The 19,983-nt window shown below is 39.2% G+C and overlaps 1 protein-coding gene across 1 annotated transcript in view; it reads left to right on the plus strand.

Moving 5' to 3' along the window:
- Positions 1-19,983, plus strand: part of VAV1 (vav guanine nucleotide exchange factor 1) — a 68,889-nt gene that overhangs the window by 34,784 nt on the left and 14,122 nt on the right. Inside the window, exons 3-15 of the mRNA XM_015813277.1 lie at positions 1,962-2,020; positions 4,463-4,528; positions 5,621-5,729; positions 6,065-6,157; positions 7,104-7,172; positions 10,852-10,955; positions 11,991-12,090; positions 14,286-14,381; positions 14,877-14,945; positions 16,061-16,147; positions 17,368-17,453; positions 19,222-19,354; positions 19,594-19,703. Of these exons, the coding sequence (XP_015668763.1) occupies positions 1,962-2,020; positions 4,463-4,528; positions 5,621-5,729; positions 6,065-6,157; positions 7,104-7,172; positions 10,852-10,955; positions 11,991-12,090; positions 14,286-14,381; positions 14,877-14,945; positions 16,061-16,147; positions 17,368-17,453; positions 19,222-19,354; positions 19,594-19,703 (1,181 nt within the window). The remainder of the gene's footprint in view (positions 1-1,961; positions 2,021-4,462; positions 4,529-5,620; positions 5,730-6,064; positions 6,158-7,103; positions 7,173-10,851; positions 10,956-11,990; positions 12,091-14,285; positions 14,382-14,876; positions 14,946-16,060; positions 16,148-17,367; positions 17,454-19,221; positions 19,355-19,593; positions 19,704-19,983) is intronic.

The following is a 19,983-nucleotide window of genomic DNA, read 5'->3' on the forward strand; positions in this document are numbered from 1 at the left end:
CCCAAACTGCTTCCGGCTGGTGCTTGAGAAAGAGGTTGGGAAGTAGGGAGTGGAAGGAGGAAGGTGGAGTGGTTGAGAGTCTAGAGGGAGGAAGGTGGTAAGTGAAAGAGGGGGAAGCAGAGAGGGGGCAGCCGGGATCACCCGTAAAGTATCTTTTCTTTTGTGTACTGATGTTTTGTATTTATATGCATCAAGTTTAATGTTTATATTTTGTTATATTTGAAAACAATAAAAATTTTATATATATAAAAAAAAAAGAATTTGGGGAGGGGTGGACACCAGGTCAGGGAATAAATAAATACATGTATCTATATGGTATGTTAGGCTAGGCTAGGCTTATGAAAATTGTATGACATGAGATCTAAAATAGTTTTTATTTCAAGTAATGGGAACATACAACTGTATGGTGCATTTGCTTTGCTTACAGCAGGGGTATCAAACTGCCGGCCCACAGGCCGGACGTGTCACATGGAAGTTGCGCCCACCCCATTGCCGGCAATGCCAAAACTGTCCCAATACGTTGCGCGACGTCAGGTGACATCACGAATTTGACATGTCTGGCTTACAGTATATAAGAACGTCTTATAAAAATATTCTAAGACCAAATAAAAATCCTCAAGAAAGTTTTAAAAAGACAGACTTGGGATTTGAACTAGATGAGTCAACTTGAAACTTAGTATATTTTTAAACTTATTATGATATCATTAGAAATTGACCACAAAAATAAGTCATAGATCGTATAACAACTCTTTAATACTGCATTATATTAAACAAAGTGTTCTAGACAGAATTGGAAGGATTGCAAGCAAACCAATATATGTTACCATCTCTACTGAAATATCCATAATGATGCTGGAAGTATTTGAGAATATTAGAAAAACTGCATGACTATTTTTAATCATAAATGCTAGTATAGTTATGTTGCCCATCCCTACCCCATATAAAAACTACAACAGAAGACACTAATTCAAAATGTATTGTTAGCTGTAAAATATAGCAAAATACTGAAAACCTACGATATATTATTCTTTGGCTCTTTGGTACTGGTGTAGGATGGTATAGGTTCTCCTGTTTGAACGGGGGGCTGGACTAGAAGACCTCCAAGGTCCCTTCCAGCTCTATTCTATTCTATTTCAAGAATATGTAATATTTTATACATATACACATACACACATCCATGTAGGGAGGTTATGTCTGCTTTGCTGTAATGTTTTTTATTGCTACGTGTTAACCTGCTTTAAAAATAAGAATCAGCAGTTGATAATGAACTTGTGACTTGGTTGTGGAGCGTAAATAAATAAATGAAATAAATAGTTAAAAACCATAAATCAGTCAGGTATAATGAACAGAGTAGTTAACTGAAGAATAGTTAATTGTTGTAAACTCAAGATATATTGGAAAGATAAGTGAGTCTAATCAGGGTGGAACAGGATTAGATTACCTGGGATTAAATGCTTAACATTCAATCATATTTTACCTGATGTATTATTCTGTACCTTGGGGAAGCTAAGTTTAAAAGATTAAAATAGTAATAAAATACAAAAGACATTATTCAAAGAAAGAAAACAGAGAAACAGGCAGTAGAGGATAATCCACCAATCTTCATCACAATCTGGTTAAAGTCTGTGTCTCCTATCTCTAGGTATGGTTTAAAAGACTGCCTCAAGAAAAATTGGGGAGTGTATAGGTTAAACAGGAGCTCAGACAAAAATTATCTGGGGGATAAGGACATTGGTCGCTCCCAAGTTTGGGCATAAAATCTATCATCAGTGAGATTTTTGCAGTCCTTTGGTGTAATGCACATAAGATTATCATTTTAATCTGCAAAACCTGTCCGGACCTGAAAGGTAATATTTTAAGTCAATGAGGATTTAGTAATTAAATCCTATGATGTCATGATCTGCACATCCCTGAATCTTTGTTTTTTTGTTTTTTTTTGTTTGTTTCCTTCTTCCCTGCAGGTAATTGACACTTTATCAATACTCTCATGGACACAGGTTGCCCAAAAGAAAGGGTTCGTGTAAGTTCAAAACTAGTTCATTTCTACAATTTTCATTTAAAAACAAGCTTTTAATCTGAGTTGCCTTTAATTTAAGCTTCTTACAGTATACAGTATGAGTGTATGTAAGTCTCAGAAGCTACAGGTAGTTTAGTGGGTTGCTGCTAATAGGGAAAACCTGTTACTCCAGAGCAGAACTAGTTTGAAATTGCTGCATTGTTTACCAATAGGCTTCCTGATCCAATTCAAGTCTTCTTCTTAGTTTTTCCCTAAATTTGCAGGATTCACTTTCAAATCAATGAATGCCATTTCATGTCCACGTCAGTTGTGTCCTGCCATCTTTACTTTGGTCTTCTGTATGGACACTTCCCAACAGTATTAAAGTGGCAGGCAGAGTAGGTTGCTACTCGTAATATATGGCTGTTGATCCATGTGTTGAGATAGGAATTACCTGATAGGTTTGTCATCTGAGCCTGGTGTCACTTGGTCCAGGTTCAGCTCAGTGCCACCCTTGTGGGAGGGCGGTTTCCAGAAGCACCATTAGGAGGAATGGACCTTGCTGCCTCCTGGCCCAATTCGAGTGGTAGTTATTCATCCCAATATAGTATAGCATCAAGGTACATCAAGAACCTCCTTGTGGCATGTAATTTTGTTTGCTCAGTCCAAACACTGAAAAACAGTTTGCTGAGGATACCTTTCTCCCTGGAGGTACAGGTGGTATTGACTAGACATTAGGTCTTTTCAGCAGTGATTTTTGCATTTTGGATAATTCTTCCTATACAGGTAAAAATTGGTCCTGGACCTACATGAATTTTGCAAGACTGTGAAGGTCATCTTATTTCAATGTCCTGTAGACTTAGGATAATTGCAAGGAATCATAAATTATCGATTTCCATTATATCGTGAATATGTAATTCCAAAGTAGCACTGTTCTGAAATAGTGCTAAGCCCATGTTTAAAATCAACTGATACTCTAAAATTAGAGGAAGTTTTGTTGAGTGACTAAGCCTATCAGTCCAGCTGCCTGTGAACACTTGCCTCCTTCCCTTGCTCATCCCCATTCTACATTAAGTAGTGTGATTGATGGATATCTTCCTGTCAGCTAGTAACTTTTGGTTGGCAAGGACAACAAAGCTGGCAGATCCATCAGTTCTTCTCCTTAAAGCTCCATTTACACTGTAAATAAGAACAGCACAATTTGTAGGGTTGCCAGGTCTGCTTCCAAAAAATAGCGGACAAGCGGGGGGGGGGGGGTTAAGTAGTAAAAAAAAAGTAGACTGTACAGCTTTAGATTACGTATCATTTCATCATAAAGCTTTTGAATAAAAGAAATATCCACTATTTTGTGAAAAAAAATAGTGAACATAATGTGAAAAAAGTGGACTGTCCGCTTAAATAGTGGACACCTGGCAACCCTAACAATTTGCCAGCAGGATTGAGTTGGGGGCAGGAAATTTTATATTACTCTAGTTTTCTTCAAGATCAAAGGGTAATGAATAGCACTTTAAACTTAGCTGGGGGAGAGCCCAAAGAATGTGTAACAGAAGTTTTCCATCCAAATAGACAGGTATATTGAATGGATAATCCCTTTCAATTTATGGCTTTATAATGAACAATTCATGGCACAATAGTTTCATTGCAGCATAAGCTTTGACTAACTAAATCATTAGATGCAGCCAGCGGACTTGTACCTAATAAATGCATTCATTTAAAATGCCCAGGGAATCTTTATTGGGTCAACAGTATTATCCCTCTAGACTTTATGCTATAGAACACCTACATTAATAGCACTGTGAGGTGGGAAGACCTTGGTCTTTCTTTTCACCATGACTTAAGATTAAGGATGAGAAGTGGCCTTGCTTCTTTTTGGGACATCTATACCATAAGGATATCGCTTATGACTTCACTTGAAGAAGATTTTTGACACATAACCTTGGAATTATTTTCCCAGCATACTTTTAATTTCTGCTTGATGTAAAAAAGACAAAATATGCATTGTTTTCCCTTTGACTTATTTTGGGAGTATGTAGATTTGGGTGACAGTTGCAGTCATTCTGGACAGTTGGTATTCCCTGCTGAGGGTTTGCCTGAGGTGGAGTGACCTTTTCTGATTTGGCCCCTATGCTGTGCCATCTCTGCCTTCCCCCATTGAGGTGAGGATGGCCTCATTGCTCCTAAGCCTCCAAACGTCTCTCATCCTGATCCAGTTGCGCCTGCAGGCCAGGTGACCCCAGGGATTCCCTTCATCTATTATTCTTGTTTTAGCTGCTTGTTGTATATATTTTTTTAAAGTTTGCTACTGATAATGATTTTAGATATTACACAGCCCAGAGTCATTGCTTTGTGAAATGGGTGGCTTTAAAATATCCAAATATTGTGAATATTACTTTTAATATTTTATAACTGCATGATTTGCATGGTGGATGTGTCTACCTGAACTTAAGCATTTTTATTACTCTACAGGCCATTTCCCACAGAAGAGAGCTTTGCAGATGATGACATCTACAGCGGTTTGTCAGATCAAATTGAGTAAGAACCACTTTACTTTGAGAGGGGAAAGATATCCATGGAGTGGAACTGCTTTTGATTTCGGGGTGGGTACGGGGATGGAAGATCTTGAATAAATATACAATAACAAATTAAACAAGTAGAGCATTTTTTATTATTGCATGATGAAAAACTGCAGCTTTGTTTACTGTTGTAGGCTTTCAGTCCACCTTAATGCTAGCCATGTTTCTTAAAGCTTTAGGAAATCTGTCCTCTAGACCACTGTCACTAAACCTTGAAGCCTACCACCGACCAGCTGTAGATCTGTTGTCTCCTTTGGGGTCATCATTCACATCATAGTTAAAGAAGTATTTACAGAGTAAAGAGTATTTGGGAGAAAAAAATATGCAGGATCCAATCTGAGCGGTTACCTGAATCAAAAGTTTATTCTTCCAAGCTTTCAGGATCATTCTGGAGCTCATCCTTAGCCCAAGCTCAAAAGCTTGGAAGAATAAATCTCTGGTCCCAACGACCAACTCAGATTGGATTCTGCAGCATTATCCTGGGACATGTATATTTCTCCTCATGTGTGAGAAAATGTTGTGCCCCAAAAAGATGATGGTGCTCTGCTTCATCCCTTTCATGTTAAAACAAAATCAGTACTCAAATCAACACTTCTAAGGACTGTTGCCACTGAACCTTTGGCTTCTCTAACAAAGCAGGGCATATTGGGAAAAATATGTTCACATGTTATGTAGGTTTCTAAATTAACAAACGTGCAATTGCATCTTCCACAGAAAAATGCAATAAGCTGTTAGAATAAATGAAAGATATGAAGGACATTCTGGGAAATGTCATACTAGAAATGCACTTAAGATCGTGTTTAGTGACATTATTGTTAGGAGGAGCCTGTTAGCTATACATGAATTTCAATGCCAAGGAACAGAGATACAGACTTATGAAAGTCACATTTTGCCACTTTGGGAGCACCACCCTCCCAAATGATTTCTTATAACCAGACTGCCATTGGATTGAGCTTTTCTAAAATGTGGGATTTCCCACCTTTCTCTGGGAAAGGCTGATCTTGCAATATTTATAACACAGGTTTTCCTTTTCTGTTTCCTTTTTCACCAGTGACACTATGGAGGAAGATGATGACCTATATGATTGTGTTGAGAATGAGGAAGAGGAAGGGGATGAGATCTATCAGGACCTGATGAGATCAGAGCCAAGTGTCACACCAGTAAGTAGCTAGGAAGTGGTATTTCTCTGAGGCAGGATTGGCTGCAAAACCTTCAAACACTTCAGGTTAGATAGGTTTCTTTTATAGCGAAGACGTTAACTACATAATTATTGAAAAACATCTCCTCTTAACACAGGGGTTATCTAACATCTGTGAAACTCTTTGTTGATTTGGTTTATTTTTATCCTTCCAGTGACAGTAAAGGTAAAATATCTACCTGAATATAAACTTTAGATTAGAGGACCGAAGTTGTTACCTCCGGTAGGATATTCAATAGACATCTTAGTCTTTTTCAATAAACATGGACTTTCACTATGTTTTGTGTCTTGCAACAGCGAATGACTGAACTCGATAAGAGGAAATGCTGCCTTCAGGAGATCCAACAAACAGAAGAAAAATACACAAGCACACTAGAATCAATTCACCAGGTATTTATGCTCAATATTGATCTAATCCACCTCTTCCTTACCAATAGTTCAGGCTCTACTGTATGTTTCTCTCCATGTATTTGAAAAGAGCAGCTTCCTTGGGGCAGAATTAATTGATATGGAAGATGAGAAAGTCAGTGACTCAGGACCTTATTGAGTATCAGAAAAGAAATAAAAATGGGGTTGGCCCACATCTGCCACAATGTTTAGTACTTTGTTATTTATAGCTAGCAAAAAGATAAGTTGCGGTCTTGAGCCTCACTGACTATGTGCAGAAATCCCTCAGGGCTTTCTCTCCCCATTTCATTACTTAATGCTGACATGGAAATGCTGAACTCAGCAACTTTGAAAAAATGGGCATGCTGTGTTATTTTTAACACCATGAGGTCCAAAGGAAATCTATACTGTCCTGGGTTCTCCACATCTGCATTTGATTTGCAAGTGCAGAAGATGGGGTTGGAAATCCCTTAGTCCAGGGGTAGGCAACCTTGGCTCTTTTATGACTCGTGGACTTCAACTCCCAGAATTCCTGAGCCAAGTGTGCTGGCTCAGGAATTCTGGGAGTTGAAGTCCACGAGTCATAAAAGAGCCAAGGTTGCCTACCCCTGCCTTAGTCAGACATGTTCTTCTAGGAAATCTGTTATGGTGGCATGACCTTCCATAGTCATTGGAATAAATACCTCCCTATCTCCAAGCTATTCCTCATCTTGCAATGGAGTTGTCAGGTACTTTCATTTCAAGGAAGTCAGAAAATGCCACTCACTCATTTTTTGAGCCTCTTGATTCTCTTGATAAGAATTGTGCAAATGCGGGTTGCGGGATTGTCTTGGTTCCTTCTAACATGAAGTGTTCTTTTACTTAACACTGTATATTTACCTCTCTTCAGTATCTTCTCTCTTGAATTATCTTATTACTGGTCATTTCAACCAGGATCTGTTCTTTGCAGCATTTTATGAAACCACTGCAATTGTTCTTGCAACCTCAGGACCTTGAGAATATTTTTATTAATATTGAGGTAAGATATTCCTGTGCTTTTGATTATACTAATTTTCAGGAATTTTGTATCACCAATCCTACATAAATTTAATGCACCTCCTTATAGTTGGGCTTCAAGAGATAGATTTAATTCATTTAGTGCAAGAGCAGGCAAGGCATTGTCATGCAGGTACCTTGGAGAGATTTCCATGAGCGTAGTCAGGATACCACTGCTACAGACAGAAATGTACAGTTGGCATCCAGTAAATTTGCTTCCAATACAGTTTGCAATGCAAACTCCAGAATCAGTTCCAGTTGACAGTGGCAAAGAAATATGTAGGTTTCAGTTCCATTATGCCTGATAAAGTTTGCTACTTACTGAATGAGAAATGAGGTAAATCAAGGCTGTAGAAGGGAGGCAATGGAAACGAGGTAATGGTTTTATTTAAAGTTTTAAATAAAAACTAAAACAAAGCAAGGAAGGAAAAAGGAAGGAAGGAAGGAAGGAGAAAGAAAAAAGTGCAGAAAGAGAAAACAAAATAAATATTAAAAAGCTTGCAATTTCCTCTGCAGCAAATATAAATACATTTACAATATTAACTATTATGATTACAAAAAAGAGCTTATTTTTCTCTATATCATTTTTTCTAATCATCAAAACCACAAATCATAAGCATATTTTTTTGTTTCATGAAAAAAGTCTATATAAACACACCCACATACATACATACACCCATTTAGAAAGTAAAATAGAAAGGAGAACTATGCATGCTCCTTGGCCAAGTGGAATGTAAAAAAAAGAAAAAACAAAAAGAAATAAAATTAGCTACAGTCTTTTTTTTTAAAAAAAAAACAAAAACAAAATTAAAATTAACAAAAGCAGCCAGAAGTACCCAGATCCTGAACATTGTGTCCAGGCTCTAACTGAGCCGGTTTTAAATAGTGGTTATTTTTTCTTTTCTAGGTTTTGCTCCTTTGGCGAGCTGTTGTTTAATCGTGGTAGGGTTTTTATTGTTAGCCATCTTGAGTTGTTTGCTAGCTGGATGGCCATATAAATCAATATCATAAATAAATAAGCAGAAAAATAATAAAGGTTATAAAATTTATTTTCAGATATAAATATATCTCATATAATGACCAAATAAATAAATACAAATATTTAATTTCCTCATAGCCATCTCAATCCCTTTTACTTCTATCTTATGCAGCTGACACTATTTGCAAACTGAGGGGGTAGGGCCCACCATCCTGTAACCAGCCTGACCAGGGATGGATTTTGTAATACCAGGCAGGGGAAGATTGGGACTGGATTCTAGTGGCCAATCAGCATAGTTTCAATATCTTCCATAGTATAATAATATCCTTTGGCCCTGGCAGCCAGACAACTCCAGCCTTGAAGCCTTCCCTGGTCTTTTTCCCTTTGCTACCAACACACAGCTACGTTTTTACAAATGATCATAATCCATTTGTAGTGATATGCAATATATATATCCCATGGAATATGTTGCATTTTGATGCAGTCCTCAGATTTCATGACCACAGAGCACCGAAAATGCATCTGCAATACATTTAAAAGAATTGCACTCTGCCTATGCTCCTGGACAGGCTTCCATTTTGCTACCCTTGTGGCCTAGACTTCCTTCCTCTGCTATGTCCTCTGTAACCTTGCTGGTTTGAGTTTGCTTATGCGTCATTGCTTCCCTTCTCTCTTTCCATGGCCAGAGTGATTCACCTGCAAAAATGAGCCATTTATTTTAGACAAGAGCTTTGTGGCTCAATCCTCAGTCCTGAAATAGCAGCAGAATTAGGATTCCACCAAAATCAGAGGAGCTTTTGGATTCATTATCCTTTCCAGTGAATGGGGTTTCCCTTCCAAAAGGTGAAGAGGCAGAGCTCCCCAGATCTTGGCTCTAGCTTATTTTGTCTGACTCCAGGTTGTGTAAAATACTGCATACAGTAGATTGCCCTAGTGACTCATGGCACTCTCCTTTAATTTGCCACCACACAGGGTCAGACCAAGAATATCAAAAACTTTACAAACATGAGTAGGTTGCAATAATTTTATCTGGCCACTTCATAACAACATCAAAAGCCTGTGGTACATTTCTTATTATAATTCTCCAGAATCTTCCTCCTTAACTGTTTCCTTAAAAATGTTTCTTACATTTTCACTGCCAATGTGGTCTTCGTATTCCTCTGCTTGCTTGCATGGATGTTGCCAGGGAGTGAAGGGCATGGCACTTCAGGGCCCAAAGCAGGCTGCAGCCGTGCCCTTTGAACCTTTGCCCACTCCAGTAGTGGCGAACCTATGGCACGGGTGCCAGAGGCGGCACTCAGAGCCCTCTCTGTGGGCATGCGTGCCGTCGCCCCAGACCTAGGCCTTCAGATGGGTTTTATAAAACCTTTTCGCTTTAGGCCTCCGCCGCAGTGTGCAAAAAAAAATAAAAAATACAACCAATCAGTCAATTTCAACTTCTCACGGGAAAAAAAAGATCTTGCAAAGTTGGAATTGATTGTTTGAACCTTTTAGTCCCACCCAGTCTGCCGTTACCACTGCAGCCACGCCCATCCAATGGGCCATACCCACTCAATGGGCCACGCCCACCTGGCACTCGATGATACATAAGTGGGTTTTGGATTGGAGTTTGGGCACTCGGTCTCTAAAAGGTTTGCCATCACTGGCCCACTCCATCTCCCTCTGCTGGAGCCAGAGGAATAGAATAGAGCTGGAGGGGACCTTGGAGGTCTTCTAGTCCAGCCCCCTGCTCAAGCAGGAGAACCTATACCATCTCAGACAAGTGACTGTCTAGCCTCTTCTTAAAAACCTCCATTGATGGAGCCCCCACGATTTCTGGAGGCAAGCTGTTCCACTGTTAATTGTCCTCACTGTTTGGAAGTTTCTCCTCAATTCCAGGTTGCTTCTCTCTTTGGTCAGTTTCCAACCATTGTTTCTTGTCCTGCCCTCTGGAGCTTTGGTGAATAACGTGACCCCCTCTTCTTTGTGGCAGCCCTTCAAATACTGGAACATTGCTATCATGTCGCATTTAAAAGTGGTGGCAGGAAATTTGTCTATTGCCTTGGCCAACCGGACCTTGGAAGTAATGGGCCATTTTTGCCAAAACTCCAGTCCTTTCATCACTTGGGGCTGTATGGCTTTGGAGAGGACAGTGTTTGTCCAGAGTGGGAAATCACTCCTTATATCTTAGAATGAATGAAATTTGCAGTCAAAATGTTAAGCTAAAACTCTGTGTAAAAATACTGATATTAAAACATCCAGTCAAAAATAATATCTAAAAACCTGTTGGAACGGAAAGGATAATAACTTGCCAAAAATAAAGCAATGAGATCTAGTGGACTTCTACAACAAGACATTTCAGAGTCATTAAAGCATCATCAAAACAACTTGGCTCCCCCAATTTTACCCTGTGCTCAAATGACACTGGTCCAGTTTGTTCTCCTTAGACTTCATATTGGGTCTTTCCTATATTGCCAACCAACATTCAACAGCAGAACACAGAGGAGTGAGAAGAGTATCAGGACAAGACACGATTGTGGAAACTAATATTGATTGCTATGGCAAACTCTACAGAGTTCTGAAAACTCTCCCTTGGTGATAGATATTGTCCTTGCTCAGTTTTTATGCTAGTAGAAACACCAGAAGATGCAAACAAGCCAAGCAAATGAGTTATACTTTATCACTGATTTTTGTACTCCATCAGGAACTTTTGAAAGTTCATCGGTGCTTTCTAGTGGAGCTGAAGAATGCTTTGTCTTTTAGCCACTCTCAGAATCTCTACCAAGTGTTTATCAAGTACAAAGAACGGTAAGTTCTTTCCTCAACAGGTCTAAAACTCCCCCCAAATTATGGAAATCTAAGCCAAAGTTGGCCCAGCCCCTTATATTCATCATGCTACTGTAGCACAGAAGTATTTTCTCTTTCACATACATTTTTGGGCTACAAAATGTGTAATGTATCAAGACCTGCACAAGTATTTCTATTTTGTGAATAGATAAATGTTACAGTGGAAATGCACTACTAGATAAAAAAGATTTATATAGTGTTGTACCAGATGCCTTGACCTTTAGTGCCTTTACTGATATATAAACCACTTCTTTGGAAAGATGCCATTTCTATACTGCCCCATGCTGATACCTCACATAGCAAGCATGTTATTCCATGCCCACCCCAGAGGCAGATATTTTAAATTAGGACGACTTAATTCAACATTCAGATATCCACTTGGTCGTTCGGTCATTCACTCAACTCCAGACATCATTTCATCAAGACTGTGTCTCAATAAATGTTTGAGTTCTTTCATAAGTGCTTGCTAATGTCATGGGAAATAGCGTGTAGCCACATTGTTTTCTTTCCTTTCCCTTTCTCAATTGCCTTTGATTTTTCCTCACATGTTTCTTATATCTTTTTGCCTCCTTGAATGTCCAAATTATTGAAGGTTTAGCTTCATTATTAGCCCTTCCCGTGAGCAGTCGGGCCCTGCTTCATCTAGAATTGAATGTTGTGATCTTCTTGCAGTGCAAGATTGCAAGACAAAGGCAAAGAAATATAGAAAACTCTTAACTCAGCTGCCATCTAATAGCCACTCATATTTTTGGAGCCCAGATCTAGTAGCTTAGTTGCTTAATTTCCCTGCATTACCAGAGAAATATAAAATTTGAATCAAATAACTGAGTGTTCTTTAACATTCAGAACTGGACTTTTCACCCACGCAAACACCCACTCCCTAGCAATATACATAAGTACATAAACTATACTGACAGTAACAGCTAAATTCATGTTTGAGTATTTCTCTATAGATTTGTAACTTTCATTTACTGGTTTCTTACACTTCACTTACAGGTTCTTGCTCTATGGTCGCTACTGCAGTCAGGTAGAAGCAGCTACTAAATATCTGGACCAAGTATCAAATATTAGTGTGGATGTGCGCATGAAACTAGAGGTGAGAGATGCTATTTGATACATGTGCTAGATTCTCCCATTGCACCAAAAAGCTGTTTTATGTATCATATCTAGTGGAGGGAATTGCTTTCATGATGATCTACACATATCTCTGCTGCAAGAACTGGATGACAGCTAGATGGCAATAAAAAAAGATATAACTCTTGCCCTTTGTTGCCATCTAGTGATCATTCAAGGTTAATCCTTTTATTCGCCTTTCCACTTTAGCAATGATATAACCCACCTTCATCAACCTAATTACTGCCAGATGAATTGGGATTCAGTTCCCATAATTCTCAACTATAATGCTTGGAAGGCAAATGGGGGAAATACAGGTTAACTTTTAAAAACATTTTTTCAGTGTATATTGCTTTATGTAACAGCATATGTGAATGACCTTGGTAAACGGGAAAAAACATGTGGCCCAGCCCTAGGGAATAATTTGATAAGGGGAGGGGCAGCCTACAGCTACATAATTGACAGAGAATAAAACTCAAAATGGATCCTGTTATCAGACTAGAAGAAGAGATGATAGGAGCTTTGTACTTTCAGATTTGAAAGATTCTATTAATAGAATAGAATAGAATAGAATAGAATAGAATAGAATAGAATAGAATAGAATAGAATAGAATAGAATAGAACAAAACCTTGGAGATCTTCTAGTCCAGCCCCCTGCTCAATCAGGAAAACCTATACCATCTCAGACAAGTGACTGTCTAGCCTCTTCTTAAAAGTCTCCAGTGATGGAGCGCCCATGATTTCTGAAGGGAAGCTGTTCCACTGGTTAATTGTCTTCACTATCAGGAAGTTTCTCCTCAATTCCAGGTTGCTTCTCTCTTTGGTCAGTTTCTAACCATTGTTTCTTGTCCTGCCCTCTGGTGCTTTGATGAATAACATGACCCCCTCTTCTTGATGGCAGCCCCTCAAATACTGGAATATTGCTATCATGTCTCCCGTTTCTTCTTTTCTTTAGACTAGCCAAACTCAAGTCCTGCAGCCGTTCCTTGTATGTTTTAGTCTTCAGGCCTTTAATCATCTTAGTTACTCTTCTCTGACTTTTTTCCAAACTCTCAACATCTTTTTTATGATATGGTGACCAAAATTGGCTGCAGTATTCCAGGTGTGGTCTTACTAGGGTTTTATAAAGAGGTACTAATACTTCGCATGACCTTGATTCTATACCTCTGTTTATACAACCCAGGATTGTATTAGCTTTTTTGCCTGCTGCTGCACACTGCTGGCTCCTAGTCAAGTGATTGTCCACTACCACTTGACTTGATTGTCCACTATCACCACTTGTCCAATCAAGTGATTGTCCAAGGACTCCTAGGGCTAGACTTATAATAAAGTAGAATTAACTCATCTGATCTGTTTCCCATCTGGTTTACCTGGGAAAGCTGACACTATATAACTCCTGTTACATACGGTCATTATGCAGTAGAATTATACAAAAATGCACAAATTAATACATCAATACATTTAGTAGTGGTCCTTTTTCTGTTAGATTAGAAGTAAAAATTCAACTGCCACTTTTGGAAAGTTCTGAGTCCCTTGCCCCACATCCAAAACATTGAGGTCTTGAGTGAGCCTGAACAAAACTGGAGAAAAATATAAAGAGCAAAGCCACTCCAGCAAAAATCAGATGTGCAATATAAAACCCCAAAACAAATGGAAAGAGGAAGGACAGTGTCATGTCCTAGTGCCTCAAGTGAACAGACGCCTTGCTAGTCTGGTGCAATACTGGTGGGTCTGGCAGCTACTCCAAGGCTCTAGATGCAGACATGCAGTCTTACCACTAAGTTAAAAACAAGAAGTCAGGAATGGCAAGTGTGGTTTTGCTTGTGTGGAGGGAGATGATCTTGTTATGTAAGTCGAGAAAGCTGAGACATTACTTAAGTCCTGGGATACATGGTAATAGGGTACAAGGTAATAGTCTAAAGAGACTCAGGCAGATTCCTCCCTGATCCACTGGGATGTAAAAGGGAATGGAGGGACAGCACAATCAGGTCTGCAAAATTCTGTAATTCAAACCTTTCTCAATAAAGTAAGTTCTAACTTTCCTGTGGAATTGGTTTCCTGATGCCTCATAGTATTGATAGCTGATAAGGTATAGTTTGGTCTTGTGCAATAATTTTTCCCCACTGCAGGAGAAGTATGAATGGCTAATGAATCATAAATCATGTTTTTGCCTTTCAGGAATGTTCCCAACGAGCCAATAACGGCCGGTTCAGCCTGCGTGATCTCCTCATGGTACCCATGCAACGGGTCTTGAAATATCATCTTCTCCTTCAGGTAATAACATTGTATCAGATTATGTCCCCCATGTCATGGAGGGGGAATAAAGAATGGAGAAAGGAGGAATGTGCTCAGAAAACCTGAGCAAGATCTTTTCTTCAGCTTTCTCTCCTGTTGAGTTTGGGATAGAGAAATTCCCAGAAGATTGAGCTTAGGTGCCTGGAGCCAGTTCCTTGATCAAATTCAGAACTGGGGGCGGGGGGAGGGACTTTGAAGGAAGAAGACAAAGAAGAAGCTGGAAGCCAAGAATCTTAACTTTGTTTAGACAAGGTCTCCTTCCCTTGAGTCTCCTGTCTCTTTCTCTTAGAGACTTCTTTGAAGCAGTGAAACTATCTCTACCCTTTTGTTCCTTGGGACAGGACTCTACAATTTATACAGTCAAAAAACCCATCTTAGTTTCAGGCTGTCAGTGGAGATGTGGCATATCAGAGAACACACAATAACTATAATTGTGAAATCTGTTAACTCCTGTTGTTTCCTTCTTTCTTCCAGGAGCTGACCAAATACACACCAGAACCAACTGAAAAGGAGAACCTGAGGCAAGCGCTAGATGCCATGCGGGTGAGAGTAATATCAGTGGCTCTTCTGGACAGGAAGTTAAATAAAACCGGGATAATCCACTGGTGGCAAATGTCCCCATAACGACCTGCCTCAACTAGGTCTCCCAAGAAAGCAGAACTCTTGAAACCGGCATTGTCTCTAAAGGAACTTTTATTAGGAACTAGTGATAGCAAGGAATCAAAGCGAGGTCTAAGGAAAACTCCCGCGCAAGCAGTATATCAAAAGCAATATTCGTTACTCATCCCCCCAGGGTCCCACTGCCCATTTGAATCTCAGCCAATCCACAGGTGGTATATTGTTTTGGTAACTGGCTCCTTTGGCACTTCTTCAAGGTCTCTCTGAGTTTCCTTTCCCTCTGGCTCCAAGCACAAACAGTCTTCTAGATAAGGGTGATGTTATTTGGCTGCATTCCTTCCCCTGGGGGAAGGGCAAAGTGGCAAGGCAAGGCAAAGCATCACCCAGAGCATCCCCCCTCCCAACAGTATGCCAGATCCCCCCCCCCAAATGGTTATAGAAGCATGTATAGGATAGATAGAAAAGTAATACATTTCTTTGGGGATCTGACAGTCCCTGTAGAACTGGCAGTGCAGAAGAACATGAGCTGTGGTTCCTATGGCACCCATAAGAGAGGGGCAGAATTTGGTTTCATAGGTGGTTTTCCTTGTGTTTCCCTTCCAATGCTGTAGGGAGAGCATTGAATTGAGCTAAAGATAAGGCTCTTCTAAATTTGGGAACTGTGATATGATACAAATATGAGGCTGGTTTAGGCACTAAAATTTGGTTATTTGCAATTATATTATAAGAGAAACCAGCAATTTATGTTTGACCTTCTACATCTAGATTCCTTTGCCTTAGTATTGATCTAGCTTGATTTGACTTAGATTAAGAAGGTTAAGATGGCATCACTGGAGATGTGAAAAGCTTTCACTGTGCAAAAAGTGTATGTGGGAATTAAGTACTTACACAATACATACTTATTCTGGTAAATTAAGCCAAATGATAAATTACATGTTTATTAATAATTGCTTAAGCTTACATTTTTCTATTGGACAACTATTTCAACTGTTTCTGAATTTTCTGCTACTGAATGAAAACCAAATTATTTATTTCACTAGGATCTGGCTCAATGCGTGAATGAGGTCAAAAGGGACAATGAAACACTGAAACAAATAACTAATTTCCAACTTTCCATAGAGAATCTGGTGAGTGTTGCTGTGAGGGACTTTGGTAGAATCTAGATTTGAACATTTTCAATTCCTTTTGAGATTTAATCCTATACCTTAATTATATCCAATACAAAACCAATGGGACAGCTCACTGGTGCTGTCCAAATAAATTATAGTCTCCAGCTAGCCCAGCTGTTGAGCATCTTGGTTGGGAATTGTGGCTTTTATAATCCATCATATCTAGATGTCACCAATTGTTGGGCTATGTGGGTTCAGTCTAAAAGGGGAAATCACTAGGAGGGAAAACCCTAAAATAGCACATACCCACTGCCTACTAATAGATTACCTGCCTTCTTCCCCAAATGCTAGTTCTCTTGCTATCCAGTATTTTGGAAGTTCCTCCTTTACCCTCAAATTCATCCTGAAGATTACTGGTGGGGGGGTGTCTTTTCTTTCTACATCTTATCAGATCCATTCACTTACTAATGCTCATTTTGTGATCCTCTAATTTGCCTTTGACCCTTCCATTGTTTACCTTCTGCTGGTTCCCTCTTAGTTTTTGTTTCAGGCTGTTATGTCTTGCTCAGCTCTTTTCATCTTTGCAGAATGTTGCTGGGTATTTTCAAAATAGATGTCTACCAGTTCACCCTGTTCTCCAGCCTCTGCCCACCCTCCTCCTTCCATGACCTCCTTTGGATGCTCTTTTCACCAGAAGTGTTCTGCTTTGAACTTTCATCTGTAGAATTCTACCAGTGCACTTCACCTTCTTCCACACTGTATATAGTCTACCCTTCTTTCTTCTTCCATGACTCCCAGTCAATTGATTCAATGGCTTTCTCCAAAGAGCTTTCTTCTTCTGTAGTCATTAGCAGATTTGCCTGCACTGCAAATCTGCTAATGACTACCTTTAATTCAACATTGGCCTCAAGAACAAAGGGCCTTATAGTCTTCCTCTCATTCCCAGCCCTGATTTCGTCTCTCCATTTGATTTCCATTCTTATTCTTAAACTGGGGGAGAGGAGGGGTAATTTTTATTCAGCAAACTATATTGTGTCTTAACATCATGGCCTTCATGCAGAATGCAGAAGCTCATGGCTGCTATTTGGGAAATAAAAACTGGAGAATGAAATCATTCACGTTTCCCTTTATTAATGTTATTTTGGAAACCAACCACTGAAAGGAGTTGGCAGTCCCAAGCAAGTCGTACGCATAAAGAGTTTATATCTTGTAAATATGATGGTTTTCTTTCCTCCTAGTCACAATCCCTGGCTCACTTTGGGAGGCCAAAAATTGATGGAGAGCTGAAGATCATCGCTGGGGAAAAGCGCTCCAAATTAGACAGGTGATGGATAGCATGAACATTTTGGTAGCAATATAAATTCATATGTCCCAAAGCCAAATGTGTCAGATACTGTATATTATGTTTACTGAAATACTGAAAGCAAAAGTAGTGTTTGCAAACATGAAAGCATTTCATTAGCTGTTCTGCTTTTGTTGCCAAACCTGAGAGGGTCAGAAGAGAAAAAAGTTTGAGATAGGGAGCTTCTACACTGTTGATATTCTAGTTCTGGATAGTGTGTCTCAGCAATGTCTCCTCCACACTAATATGTATCTTTGGATTTTTCTACTCTTTATTAGATTTTTTAATAGAAAGAATGACATTTTAAAAAAAATCAAATCTATGCCATCCAGTATATTCTCTGCTGCCTTGTAGCACAAACCTATTTAATACAGATAAGGAACTAAGTGGCTTCTTTGCAGATATTTCTGAGTAATTGCTTTGGTTCAGTTTATTGCTTTCTGCTGGATATGGTAGGAGAACTAATGGTCAGTTACCATTTGAGTAATGTTTCTTGTACTCAGTGCAATCATACTTACTTCTGAATTAGGCCTATCATGTCCAACCTGCAAAAATCTATCACTAAATGGCAGTAAAAAGTTATTTTATTTTGCATTTCTTTTCTGACAACTAATAAATTTTGCAGCCCAGGTATAGTAGCCCTACTCTAATCAGAACAAGATTGGATTATTGCACTTGCTACCATATTTGGAAATTAGTGGGGGGAGGTTGTATATATTTAAAATATTTACAGCAAAATAGTACTTGAAGTGGAAAATGTCCACTTTAAATAAGGGACTAAACAGTTTGGAGATAGTTGCAACAAAACGTCCTTCATTGGCATGCACTGGGCTCCTAGCCCAAAAAATGCGAAAGAGCCCCAAACTAGGCAAGGTTATGGGTTATATACCACAGAACTGTTACATAGGAATGATAAAGATACACCAGCCTGAAGATGACGAATGGGACTTCGTCGAAACATCGCCAAGACACTTCCAATTTTACGCAGGAGAAAACCCGATTAACCAAAGACCTACATACAAACACCCGTGAAAACCTCAGAAAACACACACATATATATATAGAATGTAACGTCTGATAATACTGTATGATGACTTTACTATGGCTACCCACCTACATTCTTCTCTACTAAAAACACTTTAGCCCGCCCATATATTGCCTCCTTTCACACCAGACAACAGTCTGGTTTCTCTTATCTATCTCTTTTCTCTCCAGGGTAAGCAGATAGCTCTGGTTTGTCTGCTCATTTGTATCTCTTGTGGCTTTTTTCACATGCTTATCCCATTACAAGAACATCTTAAACAACAATTTGCTTTTTTTTCATTGCAACCAACACCTGCTGTCTCTGCCAAATAATGGGTCTAGCCTTGGCTTATATGGCTTGATTTTTGCCATTATACTTACTCTCTGTACTGATAGAAGTTTTCTTTGAGGAGAGGAGGGGCTGATGCTTGCTCCTTCAAGCACCCACAGTTGTTTTCATTCATGAGTACAATTGTCCACCTAACTTTCCAATATTCTTTGTCAAGTAGCATCATGGGTCTAATCAGTTGATGAGGGAAGGGCCAGAGGTTGATGTCATCACTAAGGATGCTCTAAATTGCTATGTGCATTCATCTCAAGAGAGTACTGAGCAATTCAACATTGTTTGATGACTACCATTGTTATCCAGACAGGTCTGTTTATAAAGTACATTTGTTTATAAAGTACATTTCTTGCTTGACTTTCTCAAGTTAACCATTTCTTGTAGATATGGTTTTCTCCTGGATAAAGCTCTGCTAATCTGCAAGCGAAAAGGGGATTCGTATGAAATGAAGATATTTGTTGATTTGTGCAACTACCAGGTCCGAGATGATTCTTCTGCAGAAAAAGACAATAAGAAGGTAAAGTCTGAGTACATCCTGTAGGGGGAAAACCTGGGAAAGGAATGGCAGTCATGGATTCTACTTTACTCTAGAATTAGAACTAAATTTTAGTTTAGCCCAAAAGGACAATGCTGTGCTTCCTTTTTAACCCATTGTACTATGTTCCTTCCAAAGGGGATTAATAGGGGAAAAAGGGTCTGGGATTCAAGTGCCCCAGATTTTGCTTTAATAAATTATTCTGCATTTTTTGTTGTCAGTGGACTCATATGTTCGTTCTAATTGAGCTTAATGGATTCTCGGGCTATGAACTGTACTTCAAGACACGAGAGCTGAAAAAGAAGTGGATGGAACAATTTGAAATGGCTCTGTAAGTTTCTTCTATTCCTCTAGCCTTGGCATGATGACCTTTATCATTCCCAGTCTGCTGTGCTTTGGACTAATCACAGCATGATGGATCCATTCCAGATTTAACAAGGCACCTTAATGGGAAAGAGAAAGAAAGAAAGAAAGAAAGAAAGAAAGAAAGAAAGAAAGAAAGAAAGAAAGAAAGAAAGAAAGAAAGAAAGAGGAAGGAAGGAAGGAAGGAAGGAAGGAAGGAAGGAAGGAAGGAAGGAAGGAAGGAAGGAAGGAAGGAAGGGCGGGCTTAA

Source organism: Protobothrops mucrosquamatus, unplaced genomic scaffold (assembly GCF_001527695.2).
Source record: "Protobothrops mucrosquamatus isolate PMUCROS unplaced genomic scaffold, P.Mucros_1.0 scaffold150, whole genome shotgun sequence".
NCBI classification, from domain to species: domain Eukaryota; kingdom Metazoa; phylum Chordata; class Lepidosauria; order Squamata; family Viperidae; genus Protobothrops; species Protobothrops mucrosquamatus.